We start from the raw sequence: 19,670 nt of genomic DNA, 5'->3' as shown, positions 1-19,670 counted from the left end.
CACGTGGTACATGAGGCAATATGGTTTGGCCAAATTATATACTAACTTCTGATGTTGGTTTTAAATGTAGCTGAATAAGCTTTCATGTCAGCCATGGGTGCGATGTGCAGCCATTTCTGTCTTTTTGGCTTGTGCATATTTTATGTATTCTGTCCCTTTTTTCATTGCGGCTAGCACTCGTGCTTTGTAAGACCCATGTGATCCAAATTAGCAGGAAGCACCTGTGTACATAAAGGGAGGATCTCCTAGTATTCTCCCATTCTACCTGCAGAGGAATGAAGAGAGGTAAGAGCTTGTTCACACTTGTGTTGCTTGGCGTCCACTTTTTCCGCCGGTGGCGCCTGCGGGGTTCGGGGGGGCCCTTTAGGGTCTGGTCCTGTGACAATGGGGTTGCAGGGCCATTCTGTGGCCCCCTTTCTCTGCTTGCGCACGTCTTGCGGGGATTGTGGTCGCTGACCGGCACAGTGATGTTTTTTAGTTAGGGACTCATGTGTATAAGAAGACCTGCACGTGGTACATGAGGCAATATGGTTTGGCCAAATTATATACTAACTTCTGATGTTGGTTTTAAATGTAGCTGAATAAGCTTTCGTGTCAGCCATGGGTGCGATGTGCAGCCATTTCTGTCTTTTTGGCTTGTACACAATTAGACATTACCAGACATTTTATTTATTGTCCCCAATAGGTCATTTTGAGAATGTGATATATACATGGCGCATAGTGATCGATCCATTGTAGAAACAATGCCCTTCCCCCTCAGCCTACAGGATGCAGAATTGTGTGTATCCACATATTACAGTTTTGGTGCTATGTGGTAATTGCCACAGTTTTTCACATGTGAAACTTGCAAAATGTGTTGTTTCACTTGTTAAAGCTGAAGGAATGGGGTTGAACCACACTAAAACTGCATAGTGTATATACACTGTTAAAGGTGACATGGCAAAATCCGAGCATGTATATTGCTAACTCTATCCTGTAGGATCACCCTCCAACCTCATAGGAACACAATACTAATTTGACAGTAAAGACTATTTTTGAGCGGTTTTGCTGTTTGGTATACTTATTTTGGAAATAGGATTTTTCTTGCTGAACAGTAGGTTCTTTTGTTTTATATATTTGCTCTACACCATTTGTTAGGTTGGTTATATAAATTGTTTTGCTTTGTAATGTGCGACTGGCTTTTATATGACTTATCATTTCTAATTGTTCCCAATGGCAATAGCCTGGTTTGAGCAATTGAACATAAAAACACATTTTTATTCCCTCTGGCAGAGCTGCATTCTTGACTATGGGTGTCAGTGTATTAGAATTGCAAGTCGTGACTTGCATTGCATATCTTAGCGTTCTACATGGAGATTAATAGATTTTGTAGAGGTTGAGAAGTGTGAATATTATGAATAACTTTCTGGCCATTATCTTCCATTTGCAGGCTGGTCCACATTGGGCCATATGCAGGGTTTGGGATATGATTACAATATCAAAAGCTTTATTGTTTAATCCACCATTTGCTATGAATATTTACTTGACCAAGTCACAATGGGAAAAGGTCTTTATTTTCTTGCACATTACAATTCTATTATAATAAAACTATTACTACAAAACCATGTATTTATATGTAAATGAGGATATTTTATATATATATTACATCTCAAATAGAAGCAGCTTTTTACAGGAACAGCTGCAGAGTTTTCTAGAATATATGAAGAAAACTGTACAAATCATTCATACAATGTACACAGAGGGCCTAAAGGGACTGCTATCCTACCAGGTGAAGGTTTACATTGTGATTGTAGATTAGGAGCTGTACAGTGCTCAGTCCTTGGCGCTATAGATGGGCGAACCTTGAGCACACGCGGGTTCATATTGAAGACATTCTCACTATCTTGGATGCTGTCAAAGTTTGTATTATTTAGATATAATTCAGCCTTTATTTGGGTTTGTCAGCTTACTGGTGAGCTTTGTGCCCCTTTGAACAGTTGGTATGTCCTTATGATATGTCAGAAGTTTTGTTAAATGACAGTAACGTTTGAAGCTGTGAAGGAAAGTATGACACATCTTATAATAGACATGGACTATAGTTCACCCCACAGTTTTAAAATGATAAATTACTTGAGACCGATATGATAACAGACTTGAACAGCTGCCACAAGTACGGGAAGAGATTGATAAGTTGATTCTGAGTTGAGCTAATGTTGTTACCTAGAGAATATAATGTTCTGGCACAACTATGTCCAATGACATCATGTGGTGACACTCCCAGATGAGGTTGACTGACCTCTGCCCACACTGTATTTAACACATCTGTACATAGGCATAAATTGTTGCTGAAATGTATGCCATCTCTGAATTACATAGATCCTCCATGCCTATGCACTGACAGGGGACTTTTTAAGACCATTGTGAGAGATGCCAGTCTTACACAATAAAACAAAACACAAACAGAAGGGCGCTTCAATATAGTCAAAACTTAAAATAAATGAGCAGTAGAGGTACCCAAAGAGGGTAGACTATACACTCACCTACTAGGGTTGTGCAAATAGGCACAACGCTAGTAATTGCATAGGGAGAGTCACCGCAGCACACTGGAGGGACCACAACGACCGTTGAGTAGAAATGCCCAAAAATGGTTAACTGCCAGGACCCGGCAGAAGACAAGTTGTCCTCTCACAACTAGGGCGCAGGTGATCAAATACTGGCAATCTTATAGCTGAACCGCATCTGATTCTGAACGCGGTGCTAAGAAATGAGTGCCATCCTTGAATTGTCATAAAGTGCAGGAGTAATTTATTTATGGCAACGCCTTTCTGCCCTCTAATCTAGGAGGGCCTTTCTCAAGCTTTTCTAAAAGCTGTCAAATGGTCAAAAAAGACAATGTGTGAATTTAGTGTTTAACTTCAAACAACATACAACTCTCTGAGCCAAAACTTCTGCTCATTAGGTTTAATCTTAGATCATTTAGACAGTACAGAATATACAAAGTCATAGAATGTAAGACATATAATAATATTCACCACTCCTGGATTGCATAAGGGATAGGCTATGTGCACACTATGTTTTTACCTCTCCTTTTTTGAAAAGAAAAAAATGCTGTTTGGCTGCACGTCAGTGACCTTTGGTTGTGTCTTTAATTGAAAAGTTCATTAAATTTAATAGTAAATACAGTGAAAGGGCGGTGAAAAAAAGAAACTGTGTGTGCACTACTAAGAAATAACATCCGGTGTTTGCAAAAGACACCTGAAAATAATTGCCATGATCATTATTTTGATGTCAGCGCAGACAACGTCCATCATTTTATACATTGTGTGCATTGGAAATCCGTCATTCCATTGGCTTCAATGCATTCCATTGAAGTAAATTAAATCTCAGCCAAAATACATGTCCTTTTATTTAGAAAAAGCAGACACCTTTTCTGTGTTTTAAACGAAGTATGTACATAGCCATAGTCTTACCCAGTGAATCCATTAATATGAACGTTCATTTATTTCTTGCCTTGGCTTTCATAACAGTATGTCAGCTGCAACTTTTGGGACCCCCTTTCTCCAGCATCTCCTGCATCCCTGATGCAAATAAGGAGAGGGGAATATTATCATATGCCTAACATTCTATGAATGTGTATATTTTGCACTGTCTGCATGATCTAAGCTAAAGCTTAAAGAGCAGAAGTTTTGGTCCAATGTGTCGTTCGTTGTTTATAGTGTATTGTGATAGATTTCTTCTTTATTCTCTGTAAGAAAAAAAAAAAAAAAAAATTTATAATGGAAAAATGGCACCCTCCAATTTGTAAGCAGGCTCCTGTTGTTTAGACAGCAGATATCCGCCAAGGTTTCCATGTGGAAGTTATTTACTTGTTGAGAACAGGTCGGAGTGCCGTCCATATAAGATTAATAACATGAATTGGCTGATGTGCTGATCTTTTTCACAGTAAACTTTTAAACTTGTTCTGTTTCATAAGGAAGCTATCAAAGTCTAGTTAATCATTTCAGCTGAGGACGTTAACAGTTATGCATGGCCATGGATCAGGTCATTTAGGAAGGGCTAATTTCTGCAAACACTTATAAATCACTCTCCATCTGATTAATCGTGTGGTGTGTTCTGTGACTGGGTGGTACATCATTATTACTTACTAACTGCTTAGACGTCAGCTACACATGTATGAACACTAATCAGCTAGGAGACCACAACCCAAATTGTAATGTGTTGCGATATTATCTAAATACCATCTTGTATTCTTATCCTTTATAATAGCTTAGGACTAAGTCTACAAACCATTGGCTTAGGAGCCCTGAGTAAAGCCTGTATTAAAGCGACTCTGTACCCACAATCTGTCCTCCCCAAACCACTTTTACCTTCGCATAGCTGCTTTTAATCCAAGATCTGTCCTAGGGACCGTTGGGCAGGTGATGCAGTTATTGTTTTAAAAATGACTTTTAATCCGGCAGCGCTGTGTCTAACGGCCGGGGCTTACATTAGTATATGCCAGTGCTTCCCAACCTTTTCCACCTCGGGGCACACCTTGGAAAAAAAAAACTCCTCGGGGCACCCCTACTAAATAATGTTCTACAAAATAAGAAAACGGTCATACAGTGACTCACAGGTGACGTCTTCTTTGATCTGAGGAGTCACTTTCCCTTTTCCTCTCCATCCGCCATGATGATTTCTTCCAGCTACTTTTCATCTCTTCAGAACCTGCAAGACAAACAATTTAGGCTCCGCACATTTCTAGCAACTTCCTATCATTTCTCCCTCCTGTCGGCTCCCAAAGTAACTGCGCTGTTTGGTGTTATGTGCAGTAAAGCGACTAGGAATGTGGGATGCCCCCTGTATGTAGGATCCCCTGCTGTGCCCCCTGTATGTAGGATCCCCTGCTTTGCCCCCTGTATGTAGGATCCCCTGCTCTGATGAACTAATAATGCCCCCAGAGGTTCCCCCATGAACTAATAATGCCCCCAGAGGTGCCCCTATATACTAATAATGCCCCCAGAGGTGCCCCCATGAGCTAATAATGCCCCCAGAGGTGCCCCCATGAACTAATAATGCCCCCAGAGGTGGCCCCCATATACTAATAATGCCCCCAGAGGTGGCCCCCATATACTAATAATGCCCCCAGAGGTGCCCCCATATACTAATATTCCCCCAGAGTTGCCCCCATAACTAATAATGCCCCCAGAGGTGCCCCCATATACTAATAATGCCCCCAGAGGTGCCCCCATGAGCTAATAATGCCCCCAGAGGTGCCCCCATATACTATTAATGCCCCCAGAGGTGCCCCTATATACTAATAATGCCCCCAGAGGTGCCCCCATGAACTAATAATGCCCCCAGAGGTGCCCCCATGAACTAATAATGCCCGCAGAGGTGCCCCTATATACTAATAATGCCCCCAGAGGTGCCCCCATATACTAATAATGCCCCCAGAGGTGCCCCCCATGAACTAATAATGCCCCCTGCTCTGCCCCTTAAAAACAAACAAACATCCTACTCACCTAATTCGGGCTGTGGCTGCAGGCAGCAGCTCTCCTCCTCCTCTTCGGGCTCCTCTGCTAGCCGCGGGGATGCACGCCTGCCGGAGAGGTCACGTCCCGGCCTCCCATAGGCTGCTGGCATGAAGTGCCGGCGGCCTATGGGAGAGAATATAGGAGCAGGACGCTGACACTTCCTGCTCCTATATTCTGCTTACTTTAATGTTCCGCCCACTCATAGTGCGGGCGGAACATCAAAGCGCTCTGTGCATCCCGAGAAGCTGCGCGGCCGCAGCTTCTCGGGATGCTTAAAGAGACAGCGTGCATTTCCCACCGGGATCCCGCGGCACCCCTGGCGGGTTCTCCTGGCACACCAGTGTGCCGCGGCACCCCGGTTGGGAAACGCTGGTATATGCATTAGGCTGGCACCACCTCTCTGTCCTTCCTCCCCACCCTCCTCATGATTAGGAATGCTTCAGGCAGATTGCTTCCTATTCCCCTTCTGTGTGCATAATGAACATGGGCTGGATCGTTAAGACACCTGTGCAAAGCTCAAACAGCAGTAAATGTTCCTGGATCATTCCTAATGATAAGGAGGGCGGGGAGGAGGGAAGGAGAGGTTGTGCCAGCCTAATGCATATACAAATGTAAGCCCCGGCCATTAGACACAGCGCTGTAGGATTAAAAGTTGTTTTTAGGACAATAACTGCATCCCCTGCCGAACGGACCCAAGGACAGATCTTGGATTAAAAGCAGCTATCTGAAGGTACAAGCGGTTTGGGGGGGTCAGATTGTGGGTACAGAGTCGCTTTAAAGATTCCCTATAACGTTTGATCCCTAGTGAAAACTAGCGATTTTGTAGCAAACAATTCTGATGTTATTACATTCACCGATTACTGTTATGAACTATCGTTTTTACGTCGTTTTATGGCAAAGACATGTTTTATTGGCAAAGACTTATTACACAAACAGATATATGATTGATCGGTGAACTACCGACAATAGTTTTTCCACATATTGAAAGACAAAAATGAACAGTTTTTCATTTGTCGTTTGATCGCTGTATTACACAGACCGATAATCGCTCATTTTTTATTCTTATAGCGAATTTTTAACTGATAATCGCTCTGTGTAATTGGTCCTTTACTCTTAGAAATCCCCTATAGCCTAATAGTCTTTGGCCAGATTTACTATTGCAAATAATTTTGGCACAAATGCATCAAAAAGTTTCTTGTATGATTTTTTGCCACATCTACTATTCCTTTTTCAACAGGTCCAAAAAGGAGGTGTCGGGTCAGTCAAAGGGGGGCATGGCTTTATGTGCACCAAAAATTGCACCAAATTCTGGTGCAGGTTTAATGAGGATCAGGTTGCTGAGTCAATGTCCCATGCTTGACGATTTCTATGCCCATGCCTTGGCACTTAGAATAGGGTTCATGCACTGAATGCCTTGGCAACCTGATTCCCTGGCATGAGCTGCCTCTCGCCATGCCAAAACGTAGAGAGCATGTGACAGCACATGGTGACAGGTACCCTTAAAGCCAATGAATTGTGTGTCTAAACTTAAACTAGACAGTCTTTAGATGTGCCAGGTTCACCAATTAGAATAATATGTTGTAATAAATCTGGTGCATTAGAAGTTTGTCAGTCTAAGCATTACAGTTTTAGTAAATCTGGGCCATTGTGTATGTATGTCATTACTAAATCTTAGCAATACGCTAATGACTACTGTGTATCATAGTTCATAGCTCCTTGGTCAGAAACATACTGTATTTAGGCTATGAATACACACTGTAAAGCCTTATTTGGAGTTATAATTGTCTGAAAAAAACAGACCAAAAGCAAAAAAATTATCACAACCACACATCTTTTTTTGTCCGTTTGACGGCTGCCGTCCAAAAAGACTGTAGTCTAACGGGCAAAAATTTACGTTGTGTTATCATGAACATTGGCTGTACAAGGTGTGTAAACTAAAAATTTTCCTTGTGCTAGCAGTACTAGGGGTTTTTGAGATTAGAATAAACCCCCTTTTCCCACTATCAGACAAGACCATTAGGCTATGTCTACAAACAGGAAAATGAAAGCAAAATATGACAGTAACAAAAGTATAAAACACAGCCTTTATCTTTAGAACGGGCATTAAAATAAAGTACATACCTAATAATTCAAGATGCTTATCAACGAACAGCGTCCGGAAAGAATAGCTTTTCACACAATGGAAAGTCGGCCGGCAGCCACATATTGCATTGAAGTGAATGGCTAATTGATTTGCGGGCACACCCGACAGTGCAGTACAGTCCTGAATGCAGCCCGGCGGCCAGCAGTTTAACAGCGTCTGTTGCTATGCTATGGACGCTTTTAAACATAGTGTGAGCATACTTTTGTATTTTGCTTTTCTTTTACTGTGTGTGCCCTAATGTGGCACACCACCAGCAGTCATGTTTTCACTATAATAATACACTTGAAGTAATTTGGAAATTGGACTGCAGTACGCACACCATATAGAATAACAACCATAACTGAATATGAGGGTCCAAGGAATGAACATGCCCATTTATTACAACCTGCTTTTACAAAATACAGCAGGTTGTTTTTTTTTATCTGTTTCACTCAATACGCTTATATTTATCTTTTTTTTTTTTTTTTTTTTAACTCTGTGTGAACGGAGCCTCAAGCTGAAATGGGTGAAGACCTCTGTGCTTTAGTATCACTAATATCTATAGTTTTTAACTTAATTTATATTTGCAATGCTATTTATTTCTTGCAGCCCATTCTTGACTTGGAGAGATGTACAGCATATTATCGTAAGGACGTCTCGCCAAAGGCACCTAAATGCCCCTGACTGGAAGACAAATGCCGCAGGTCACAAGGGTATGTTGTTATTATTTCTATGATCTATATTGTCACTTTATGTTGTATCTAGTAATGTTACTGCATTTTCAACTTAAACCATTCAAAAAGAAAGAAAAGACAGCAGTCTGTGAAGGCCAAACAAATACAAATTCCTGTGGCACTTACTCAATGAACAAGACTTCCGCCCACCTAGTACGCCAGTAGTAATTTGCTTCTGTAAACCTTTATTGTGCTGCAAGAAGTGATGTACTTTGTACTTAGTAGTTTTCACATAAATCAAGTGTTGCACCATATAGAATTACTCATCAATAACGGTATACTATGAGAGGAGTCAAAGTCTTATAAAAGCAATGATGATCGTTCAACAGCACAATATAACTCCACATTAATTACTCTTCTGTGAACCAGTTATGAAACAACACTGATTATGAATCAAATTTTCCTGCTGTTGTGCAAATGGAACAGAAAACAGGTAGAAATGATAAGTAATAAGCAACCCCTATGAAGGAGCGGTTCTGCAGGTGGTGACCACAGACCATTTCTCTGCTCTCATCTTTTTTGACTGTTGTTTTGGTCACTTTTGCATTTTGTCTTTGCTGTCACCCCTAGAGGTAGCATGGGACAGTGTCTACAACCCACAGAGGTAAGGCAGCTCATCCAGGATGGCACATCGATGCGAGCTGTGGCAAGAAGGTTAGCTGTGTCTCTGTGTACAGTATTTAAAGCATAGAGCAGATACATGGAGGCAGGCCAGTACTCCAGGAGATATGGAGGGGGCTGTAGGAGGACAACAACCTAGCAGCAGGACAGCCACCTTCTCCTTTGTGCAAAGAGAAACAGGAAGAGCAGTTCCCTGGAAAATTACTTCCAGCAGGCCACAGATATCCATGCGTCTGCTCAAACTGTCAGAAACAGACACCATGAGGGTGGTATGGGGGCCTGACCTCCACAAGTCAGTGCTGTGCTCACCGCCCAACACTGTGTAGAGCCATTGGTATTTGCCAAAGAATACCAAGATTGGCAGATTTGACATTACATTGGCACGCTGTTCTCTTTATGGATGAGAGCAGGTTCACACTGAGTCTGGAGACTGTGGAGAATGTTCTGCTGCCTGCAACATCCTCCAGCATGAATGGTTTGGCAGTGAGTGTGGGGAGGCATTTGTTTGGAGGGCCACACAGCTCTTCATGTGCTTGCCAGAGGTAGCCTAAGTGCCTTTAGGTACCGGAATGAGATACTCAGACTCATTGTGAGACCATATGCAGGTGCAATGGCCACTGGGTTCCTTCTAATGCAAGACAATGCTAGGACTACTGTGGCTGAAGTGTGTCGACAGTCCCTGCATGATAAAGGCATTGATGCTACTGGCTTGTCCCCTCCCCAGACCTGGTACATCATGTCTCGTTCCATCCACAAACGCTGCATTGTTCCACAGACTGTCCAGGAGTTGAGTGATGCTTTAATCCAGGTCTGGGAGAAGATCCCACAGGATAACATCCACCACCTCATCAGCAGTATGCCCAAGTCTTGTATGGAGGTTATACAGGCACATGGAGGCCACACACACTATCGAGTGTCATTTCCTTGTCTTGAGGTATTTCCACTTAAGGGTATGGTCACACTGAGCAAACCAGGTGGAATTCCACGGCGGAGCTTTCCGTCGCGGAATCCCCCCTGTCTCAGTGTCTCTGTGGGATGGCTTGCGCGCCTTTGCTTCTGTCATTTTCCGCTCAAAGAATTGAACTTAAAATGGGAACTTTTATTCGTTACATAAATTAAATATTTTTCTTTCTATGGTCATGTTCACATATCGTTTAACAATGTCCGTGGCTGTTAAACAGACGGCCGCCGGGCTGCACTCGTTCCTGCAGCTGATACCTCAGTATCGGCTGCAGGAACGTTCTTTTTTCACGATTGATTTGCGGGCACCGCTGGCTGTGCCCGCAAATCAATTAGCCATTCACTTCAATGCAATGTACAGCTGCCGCTGCACATTGTGTTGTGTGAACAGCTGATGTTTACGGACGCTGTTTAGTGAACAGCGTCCGTAAATAATTGACAGGCACATTATTCTAATGCCTGTTCTAAAGATCAGGTTTTAGATAAACGATGTTTGAACACAGCGGGCGGCATTGCATTGACTTCAATGCAATGCTGCCCCTGCAGTAAGGAACGGACGCTGATGCCATTGCAATCAATGTCCGTTCTTTACAAGAAAAAAAAAACGAAGTGTGAACCTAGCCTTTATGAGCATAAACATTTTTAAAATGTAGTTAATGTAAATTTTAATTGTTTTGCCTAAATTTTTATCATATACTATTAGATTATGTTTACAGATGAACAACTCGACAATAAACTCGGATTTGCATAAACCCAGTAACTCGACATTTGAATCACGCGGCCTGGAGAAGATGGATGCAGCCCTAGGCCTACCTGGATAACATAACATGCTTATGGCTATATCCATGTTTTCCAGGCAGCCCTAGAGCTGCATCCATCTTCTTCAGGTTTAGGGATTCAAATGCAGACAATCATGTTTCCGCAAATCCAAACTTACTATAAGTACACTCATCTCTAGTTATGTTCACACACAGTAAAATAAAAGTATTTTTAAACCCCCCCAAAAGTTCAATTTCCATTATAATTTTTTGTGTGCCAGTTCCATTCCTGATTTTGGCAAAAAAATACTGATCAAAGTAATCCATGTGGACCCTGTGTCACATATCAGAATCAATCCAAAAAAAATCCACCCAGACACTTGAGGGTACTCAGCACTCAGAAAATAAGATTTTGGTTATTTAATTTTTTTTTATAGAAATTAGTGCAAAAAATAAAATTATCTTTTTAAACTGTACTTTTCATTTGCTAATTAGCCAGATCAACCTAATGCTTATATAGCACCTTCTACTGAGTAATAGATGTATGTAATTGTGCGCAAAAAGATGGAGATGTTTGAAAGAGATATTTTAGAAACATAGGGGGAGATTTATCAAACTGGTGTAAAGTAGAATTGCCTTAGTTGCCCCTAGCAAACAATCAGATTCCATCTTTCATTCCTCACAGATTCTTTGAAAAAATTAAAGGTGGAATCTGATTGGTTGCTAGGGGCAAGACAATTCCACTTTACACCAGTTTGATAAATCTCCCCCATAATCTGTATATATTAGTGTCTCTGCTTTAATACTTCGCACCCTACAATGTTTGTTTGCTGGTTGTGAGCATTTTTACACTAGAACCATTAGGGTAGCTTCATACGTACCGTATCGCAGTGGATTTTGTGCTGCGGATGTGCTGCGGATTTTACAGTGCGCATTTGATGCTGTGTTCATTCATTTAGCCAGGTCTGTTGCGGATCTGCTGCGGATGCGCAGCAGAAAATCCACTGCAATGCGGTACGTGTGAAGCTACCCTTATGCATACCATTCAAAGATGCTGTGATCAGTAATCTATTTGTTTCATTGAGATAACATTTTTCTAAAGGCGGCAGCACATTTTGAGCTTTCTTTGAGAGTTCTTTTTATATATTTTTTATAGTTTTATTTATAAATGAAAAATAATGCTAAAGCCAAAGAATCTAATTAGATCTAAATAATGAACTGAATAATTCAGTTATTATTTTATATAACCGACCCAACCTAAAACATTACAGTGTAGGCAAATCCCAGTTTATTACAGTGATTACCTTAAAATAGTCACAGAATGCCGCAGCATGACAGAACCATGTAAATATACCCGTAGGCTAACGATTTTTAACAGCCATTATTTTGAGTACCAAATAATGGTCATTGTTTGGCTATGTTCACACTGGGTTTAACAGCGTCTGTTGCAAAGCAATGGACGCTGTTAAACTTCCGGCCGCTGGGCTGCATTCAGGAATTACTGAATGCAAAAAATACTGATCAAAGTAATCCATGTGGACCCTGTGTCACATATCAGAATCAATCCAAAAAAAATCCACCCAGACACTTGAGGGTACTCAGCACTCAGAAAATAAGATTTTGGTTATTTAATTTTTTTTTATAGAAATTAGTGCAAAAAATAAAATTATCTTTTTAAACTGTACTTTTCATTTGCTAATTAGCCAGATCAACCTAATGCTTATATAGCACCTTCTACTGAGTAATAGATGTATGTAATTGTGCGCAAAAAGATGGAGATGTTTGAAAGAGATATTTTAGAAACATAGGGGGAGATTTATCAAACTGGTGTAAAGTAGAATTGCCTTAGTTGCCCCTAGCAAACAATCAGATTCCATCTTTCATTCCTCACAGATTCTTTGAAAAAATTAAAGGTGGAATCTGATTGGTTGCTAGGGGCAAGACAATTCCACTTTACACCAGTTTGATAAATCTCCCCCATAATCTGTATATATTAGTGTCTCTGCTTTAATACTTCGCACCCTACAATGTTTGTTTGCTGGTTGTGAGCATTTTTACACTAGAACCATTAGGGTAGCTTCATACGTACCGTATCGCAGTGGATTTTGTGCTGCGGATGTGCTGCGGATTTTACAGTGCGCATTTGATGCTGTGTTCATTCATTTAGCCAGGTCTGTTGCGGATCTGCTGCGGATGCGCAGCAGAAAATCCACTGCAATGCGGTACGTGTGAAGCTACCCTTATGCATACCATTCAAAGATGCTGTGATCAGTAATCTATTTGTTTCATTGAGATAACATTTTTCTAAAGGCGGCAGCACATTTTGAGCTTTCTTTGAGAGTTCTTTTTATATATTTTTTATAGTTTTATTTATAAATGAAAAATAATGCTAAAGCCAAAGAATCTAATTAGATCTAAATAATGAACTGAATAATTCAGTTATTATTTTATATAACCGACCCAACCTAAAACATTACAGTGTAGGCAAATCCCAGTTTATTACAGTGATTACCTTAAAATAGTCACAGAATGCCGCAGCATGACAGAACCATGTAAATATACCCGTAGGCTAACGATTTTTAACAGCCATTATTTTGAGTACCAAATAATGGTCATTGTTTGGCTATGTTCACACTGGGTTTAACAGCGTCTGTTGCAAAGCAATGGACGCTGTTAAACTTCCGGCCGCTGGGCTGCATTCAGGAAGTTCCTGCAGCTGATACCTCTGTATCGGCTGCAGAAACTCCCAGGTGTGCCCGCAAATCAATTAACCATTCACTTCAAAGTAATGTGCCGGCTGACTTTACATTGTATGAACAGCTATTATTATCGGACAGCATCCCGAAATAATAGGCATGTACATTATTTTAACAGGTGTTAAAATAACCACGTGTGAACACATTAGGTGGCATTGCATTGACTTCAATGCAATGTCGCCTCTCAGTAAAGAACGGACACTGATTCCATTGCAAATAACATCCGTTCTTTAGTCAAAAAGAACGTGTGTGATCATAGCCTTTAACATAGTTTGCCAACCATAACTGCATTTACTGCCATTGGTAAATTTATTTAAAGGGGTTACCAGCGCTACAAAAACATGGCCACTTTCCCCCTACTGTTGTCTCCAGTTTGGGTGGGGTTTTGAAACTCAGTTCCATTAAATTAAATGGAGCTTAATTGCAAACCGCACCTGAACTGGAGACAACAGTAGGGGGAAAAGTGGCCATGTTAAAAAAAAAAAAAATCTGTGTGTGAACAACTTCAAATAACGGCCGTTTGATGGCCGCAGTGAACAACAGGATTTACTTTCATAAAACAGATGGCACTAGCGTTTGGTGGGGCATGGTGGGTTGGTGGATACAGAGTTGCTTTAAATACATTTTCTTTGATTTCAGTTTTATAGATGAATGGGAAAAATATAACTTTAAATGATTGCAAAATAAATGATGTTCTGAATTGATCAGCTTTCTAAGTAGACATATATGTTACTAAGGTTACTGCCTCTAATAAGTATTTTAGAAACATGATGATAGAATAAATGGCAGAGCATGAAAATATACATAACGTCTTCTAGAAACAGCTGGAAGAAGTACCTAAGAAGACAGATTGTGTTACAACACGCACAGGAGGGCAGAGTCACCCATCAATCTGACAGGCCCCATTCTCCCTAATTGGTACCATATATATATATATATATATATATATATATATATATATATATATATATATATTATACGCATACTGTCAGTGATCTTTACTATCATTATAACAGCTCTGATGGCAAATCACACAACTCTGCAACCACCTGTAGAGAGGAAAGCTGTTATATTCATATAAAGAGCTTGTACTGTTCTTACATTGTATTATTAGCACTCCAGGGTAATGCACTAGTTTGTATGATCTCACCATGTATGTAAATGTCTGTAGATATTATCTAGTCTATACTTTCATATAGATATTCTAGCTAAAGGTCCCCATACACCTTATACTTTCGTCGTATATAAGGTTTATGGGACTCTCCCATAATACCACCAACAGATGATGTCGGTGGTGATAGGGGTCAGGCATAATGGAAAATTACTGCCAACCCCTTTGCTCTCTGGCTGTTTACCTATGGACATTTTTCAATTACGGTCAGTGCTGGCACAGGGATCCCAGGGTAGCAGTCCTTTTTTCAAAGCGCTGCCTGGTTCCCACTCTGGGTGCCCTTTTCTGCTTGTACACCGGCCCGGCTCGGAGCATTGGGGCAGGCCCAACGCCATTGGATTGATATTCCCTCCCCTGTGTGATGTGGCCCTGCTTGATTCTAATGGAGCCACGTTGGGCCTGTTGTTGGCTGCTTTCACTGCACATTATCAAGTTACGACTTTTTTTATCTATTAACCAAACAGCTTTTGTTAGAAAATGTATAGAACGCCTTTAAATAAACCAGTTTATGTCCCAGACAAACAGTAAGCAAATGAATGCTTTCATTATCATTACAAACATGGTGCAATTTTATGTTTTCTTTGATTGTGCGCAAGTATAAAAGTAAAATTTTACTGCATCTTCAATATAATTTTATCTACAGAGATGTAAAACATTATTATGTTTATCGTGCTCTAAAGATTTTTTTATTAGATAAAATGTAACAATCTTGACTTGCCGTACCGAATATATTTTTGTGTAAATGAGCTTGTGGCCGTGTGACATTGCATAGTGACATGTCCATTGTGACCACATCCTATTTATCAAGGACTATATGGCTGGTAATTATTACTGACAATAATCTGTGGAGTACTATGGAGAACATTTTCTGCAGGGCTTTAAAATAAGAGAATGTTAAAAAACCTATAAAGTGAACATCAACATACCGAAGCACATTTGCTCACAAATGGACCGCAGGCTTCTCCCATAAGAGCTTACAGTCTTAGGCCAGTTTCAGACAAGTGTAATACAGCTGCAATTTTGTATTCATATTACGGCTACAAGTCCCAGTCTGACCGTATGTTTAATATCCCGAACTGACAGCACCACAGTAGATGAAGAGTGTGAAAGCGCTAATATTGTCCAGAGAACCAGTATGGTCGTACTGGTCCCCAGGACTATTAGTTGTTTCAAGCTAATAGGGGAATTTATCAATACTGTTGTCCAATGCATTGCTTGTACAAGTCCATTAAAGTGCTGCAAATGGGAACAAGTTTATAAAAGATGGCATATGTGACGTGCTAGATTTTTAAGAAATCTCATAGTTATTCACATGCACAGTAACATTTTGCCAGAAAAATGAAGCTTGTCTTAAAAGGAACCTGTTCTCACTTTTCTTTTGCCTGAGTCACAAATCATAAGCGCGGTCCCTAATGGCTTCTTGGTCAATCTCTGCCTATACCCAAAAAGGGAGAGGTCTAACAATTAAGGCTGGAGGGGTAAAGACAAGCTGCCAAGGACCCACCAATGGCTTCCTTTAATACATTTGCCACATTTTACAGTTCCTCTAAGTGTCATCCATTTTCTAGACACTTCTTAAACCAGGGATGGGGAACCTTTGGCCCTTCAGCTGTTGCAAAACTACAATTCCCATCCTGCCTGGACAGCCAAAGCTTTAGCTGTCCAGACATAGTTTATACGGTTGAAAAAAGACGCATGTCCATCAAGTTCAACCAAGGAGGGGATGGATGCAGGGAAGGGAGATATACAAGGAGGGGATGGATACAGGGAAGGGGGGCGGATGATAGGTTCTTTACATATGCATTTATATTATTTTGGTCTAAGAACTTGTCTAGGCCGCTTTTGAAGCCCTCTACTGCTTTTGCTGTGACCATATCCTGGGGTACACTGTTCCACAGATTCACAGTTCTTATTGTAAAGAAGGCGTGTTGCCTCCGGAGATTGAACTTTCTTTTTTCCAAGTGGAGGCAGTGCCCCCTTCTCCTTTGAGGGGGTTTTCCACAGAATTTTTTCCCCCAAAATTTCTTGTAGGGGCCTTTATATATGAAGGTTCCCCATCCCTGGTTTAAACCTGTTTCAACAGTGTTAAAGACTTAGTCCATGTCCATCTACAGTATGTCCTGGCATTTTCATAGGTTGTTTTTTGGCTTTTAATTACACTGAATAGAGTATGAATAAGTTATTGTTCCCACAGTTCTTAACAAAAGCTTTCAAGGTAAACACCACATTGGAATGAATAATAATGATAAATAATTATCTGAATATTATCACTGAATATGGGGGATCATTGTGTTGGGAAATAAAGCATTAAAGGACATTCATGTAATCAGCAATCACCAATTGTTGTCAATGACCTCTGTTACCCTCTGAATCCAAGGGAATCCCTTTATAGTGCATCATCCATGCGTCCAGCTCCACAGTGAGATAGTAAAATGTCTGTAACCGTTTCTTCAGTATACGCCTGGACACATAGTTTATTGCCGGAGAGCTACCGAACATGTTTCCTAGGAAAATGACTGTTTTATGTTCCAAGCATCGGCTTCAAACAGTGCTGCATAGGGTGGCAGAACCTAAGGCAGGGAAAGTAAAGATGTAGCCTGCATCATGGGGGGCATGTTAGCACCTCTCTCTTCCTTACAGATTGACATGCCTGCAAGGCACAATGTGATACTATGATAGCTACAGACTGCTCTGCTAAAAGCTTCATACCTTTTGTGAACGTTATCAAGCAGAAATATTGCCTCTGGCAGTCACTGCATGACATTACTTCACGTCAGGCAGAAGCCCTTATGGTATATCGGAATCACAAATACTTACCGCATTTTCCATTGGTTAAAAGTAGCCCCCTCTGTGCAGACATAAATCACGAAAGAAATGCAGGTATTTCAGTTGTTTCATGTGGAAACTATGCAGGCATTCACTTAAAATTGGTAACTACATTTAACCGCAGTGCAAAATCCTATTAGGACTTCTTACCTCCATGTCTCTACCTGCCAGTTACTGCACGCAAACACTGAATTCATGCCCCTGTGTTATTCTGTTATATAGCTTTATATATTTTGGGGACATATCCAACATTATCTAAGCTGACACCCCCGCCAATTTCCTTTAAATTTGTGCAGTTTCCTCATTATTTTTTCCACATTCTTTAGCCTTTTTGCCCCCTCTTGTAGTTTAGTATTAGCCACAATCTATCTAATATTTTTTGATTCTCCCCTTTTCATCCTGTTCACAGTCTGCATCCTAAGTATCTATTGCCTATATACCACAGTGTTAAACAGGCTCTAACTCCTATCTGTCCTTTAGTTAGGTCAGCCCTTCTCTGTACGTCACCAGATGCTGGTGCAGTAGGGTGTGTAGGAGGGGAAGTAGAAGGAATGGAGGAGTGGGAGATTTGACAGAGGGGGTGGAACAGGAGGCAGAATGGGGTCTTGGGACTTGGCAATGTGCGCTTCCCTGCCAAACCAGGAACTAGAGGAGAAATAAACAGGGTGAATGGCGCATGCCAAGGTCCCAGGGCATTGGGATTTCAAGCAGGAGACACAATTATGGCTATGTTTACACTACTTAAAAAAAAAACAACATCCGTCCATTATTGCCGCAATTTAATTGCATTCAATGCAATGCATTGAAGTCAATGGAATGACGGGCGTCCAATGCACATAGTGTATTTAATAACAGATTTCTGGGCAGACGTCAAAATAATGATCATGCAAATTATTTAAAAACAGTGGACAATATTTTTTAGTTTTTCTTTTTTCACTGTCCTTTCAGTCAGTCCACCTGAACTAGAATAATGTACCACCAGCCGTCATTGCAGGTGGCTAGATTTTTTCCTTTTCAAAAACAGAGAGGAAAAAACATTGATGGCAAGTATGGAAATAAGATTAGGGGGGGGGGGGGGGTTATTTTATTTTTACTTTGCGCCAGTGTTATCCTTTAAGGATCATATAAACTCTTTCTTGTAGAATAAAAAGACACAATGTTTCACATTAGTAAATGACACAGCAACCCCATTGTGTCCCTGCCCACATCTTATATTTCATGCATTTAGAGTTGTGACATCTCACTATCCACTGCCCATTGGGGGTCAGAACCTGACTTGTGCCATTATTTAATTCAGAGATTTATTATAGAAGACTTTTGTAAGAAATATGAATAGTTCCATATTGATAAAAAAAAAACATTAAAGTCCATGGTTGCTAGGGAAACTCACATCTCATAAATCAAAAAGGTTCTGCCGTATGTCATGTACATCCTAAGAACACTGCAAAGATTAAACATCAGGCTACAGGTTTCCAGGCTTGTCTTTCTCTGTCAGAACCCTGCGTCATGATGGAATTGACATCAATAGACAGTTTCTCAAGGTTGCCCGGACCATTGTTAGTGAAGTTTGTATGAGATATTCTCAGCCTGCCTGCTTCTCTCTGTTGTTTTACAGTGTTTTACATCTTTGTTGTTTTACAGTGTTTTACATCTTTTTCCTACTTTGTTTGTGAAGTTAGTAGTGCATGTAGGTACAGTATATATAAGATAAGATAGATAGATAGATAGATAGATAGATAGATATGAGATTAGGCGAAACAAGGCATGGCCTCTGCCTACTCAATGGTACGTTCTTAATATCTGAAATAGGTTTCTATTCATATGCCATATACTGTAGAGAGGAACCTTGACTCTGGTTGACCATTATGTGTGTCTGTGTAATTCTTTGATAAGTATTATTGAACTTACAGTCCCTAAATATACAGGGCTACATAGGTATAAATTACTAATCACTAAAATGTAGCCCAAGTGTCCCTGTAACTTTAGAAAACTTTTTTACGTCAAATGATTTTATCAGTCAAGGTTTTGGTGTTCAGACCCCCGCTTGGCTGATCGCTTCTTTCCCGACTCATTCTAGCAGTTGTGAAGACCTAAACACCCTGTATGATGAAAGATTTTAACATGTCTTTACAACTTTAGGTCAAATGTTTTTATTAAAGTTCACAGTTTACTTATTCTATTATTAATATAAAAACCAAGCCAACAAGATACAAATATATATAAAAGG

The 19,670-nt window shown here is 40.5% G+C and overlaps 1 protein-coding gene across 6 annotated transcripts in view; it reads left to right on the top strand.

Moving 5' to 3' along the window:
* PCSK5 (proprotein convertase subtilisin/kexin type 5) overlaps positions 1-19,670 on the top strand; it is a 341,536-nt gene that overhangs the window by 168,459 nt on the left and 153,407 nt on the right. For all 6 annotated transcript variants that reach the window (XR_011362133.1, XR_011362134.1, XR_011362132.1 and 3 more), the window contains exon 10: positions 8,227-8,330. Coding sequence is in view for 3 of the 6 variants with exons in the window: in XM_069961823.1 (XP_069817924.1) it covers positions 8,227-8,330 (104 nt within the window). In the remaining 3 variants the exon portion in view is untranslated. The remainder of the gene's footprint in view (positions 1-8,226; positions 8,331-19,670) is intronic.

The sequence above is a fragment of the Dendropsophus ebraccatus genome, chromosome 3 (assembly GCF_027789765.1).
Source record: "Dendropsophus ebraccatus isolate aDenEbr1 chromosome 3, aDenEbr1.pat, whole genome shotgun sequence".
NCBI classification, from domain to species: Eukaryota; Metazoa; Chordata; class Amphibia; order Anura; family Hylidae; genus Dendropsophus; species Dendropsophus ebraccatus.
This window is presented reverse-complemented; position numbering and strand designations above follow the sequence as displayed.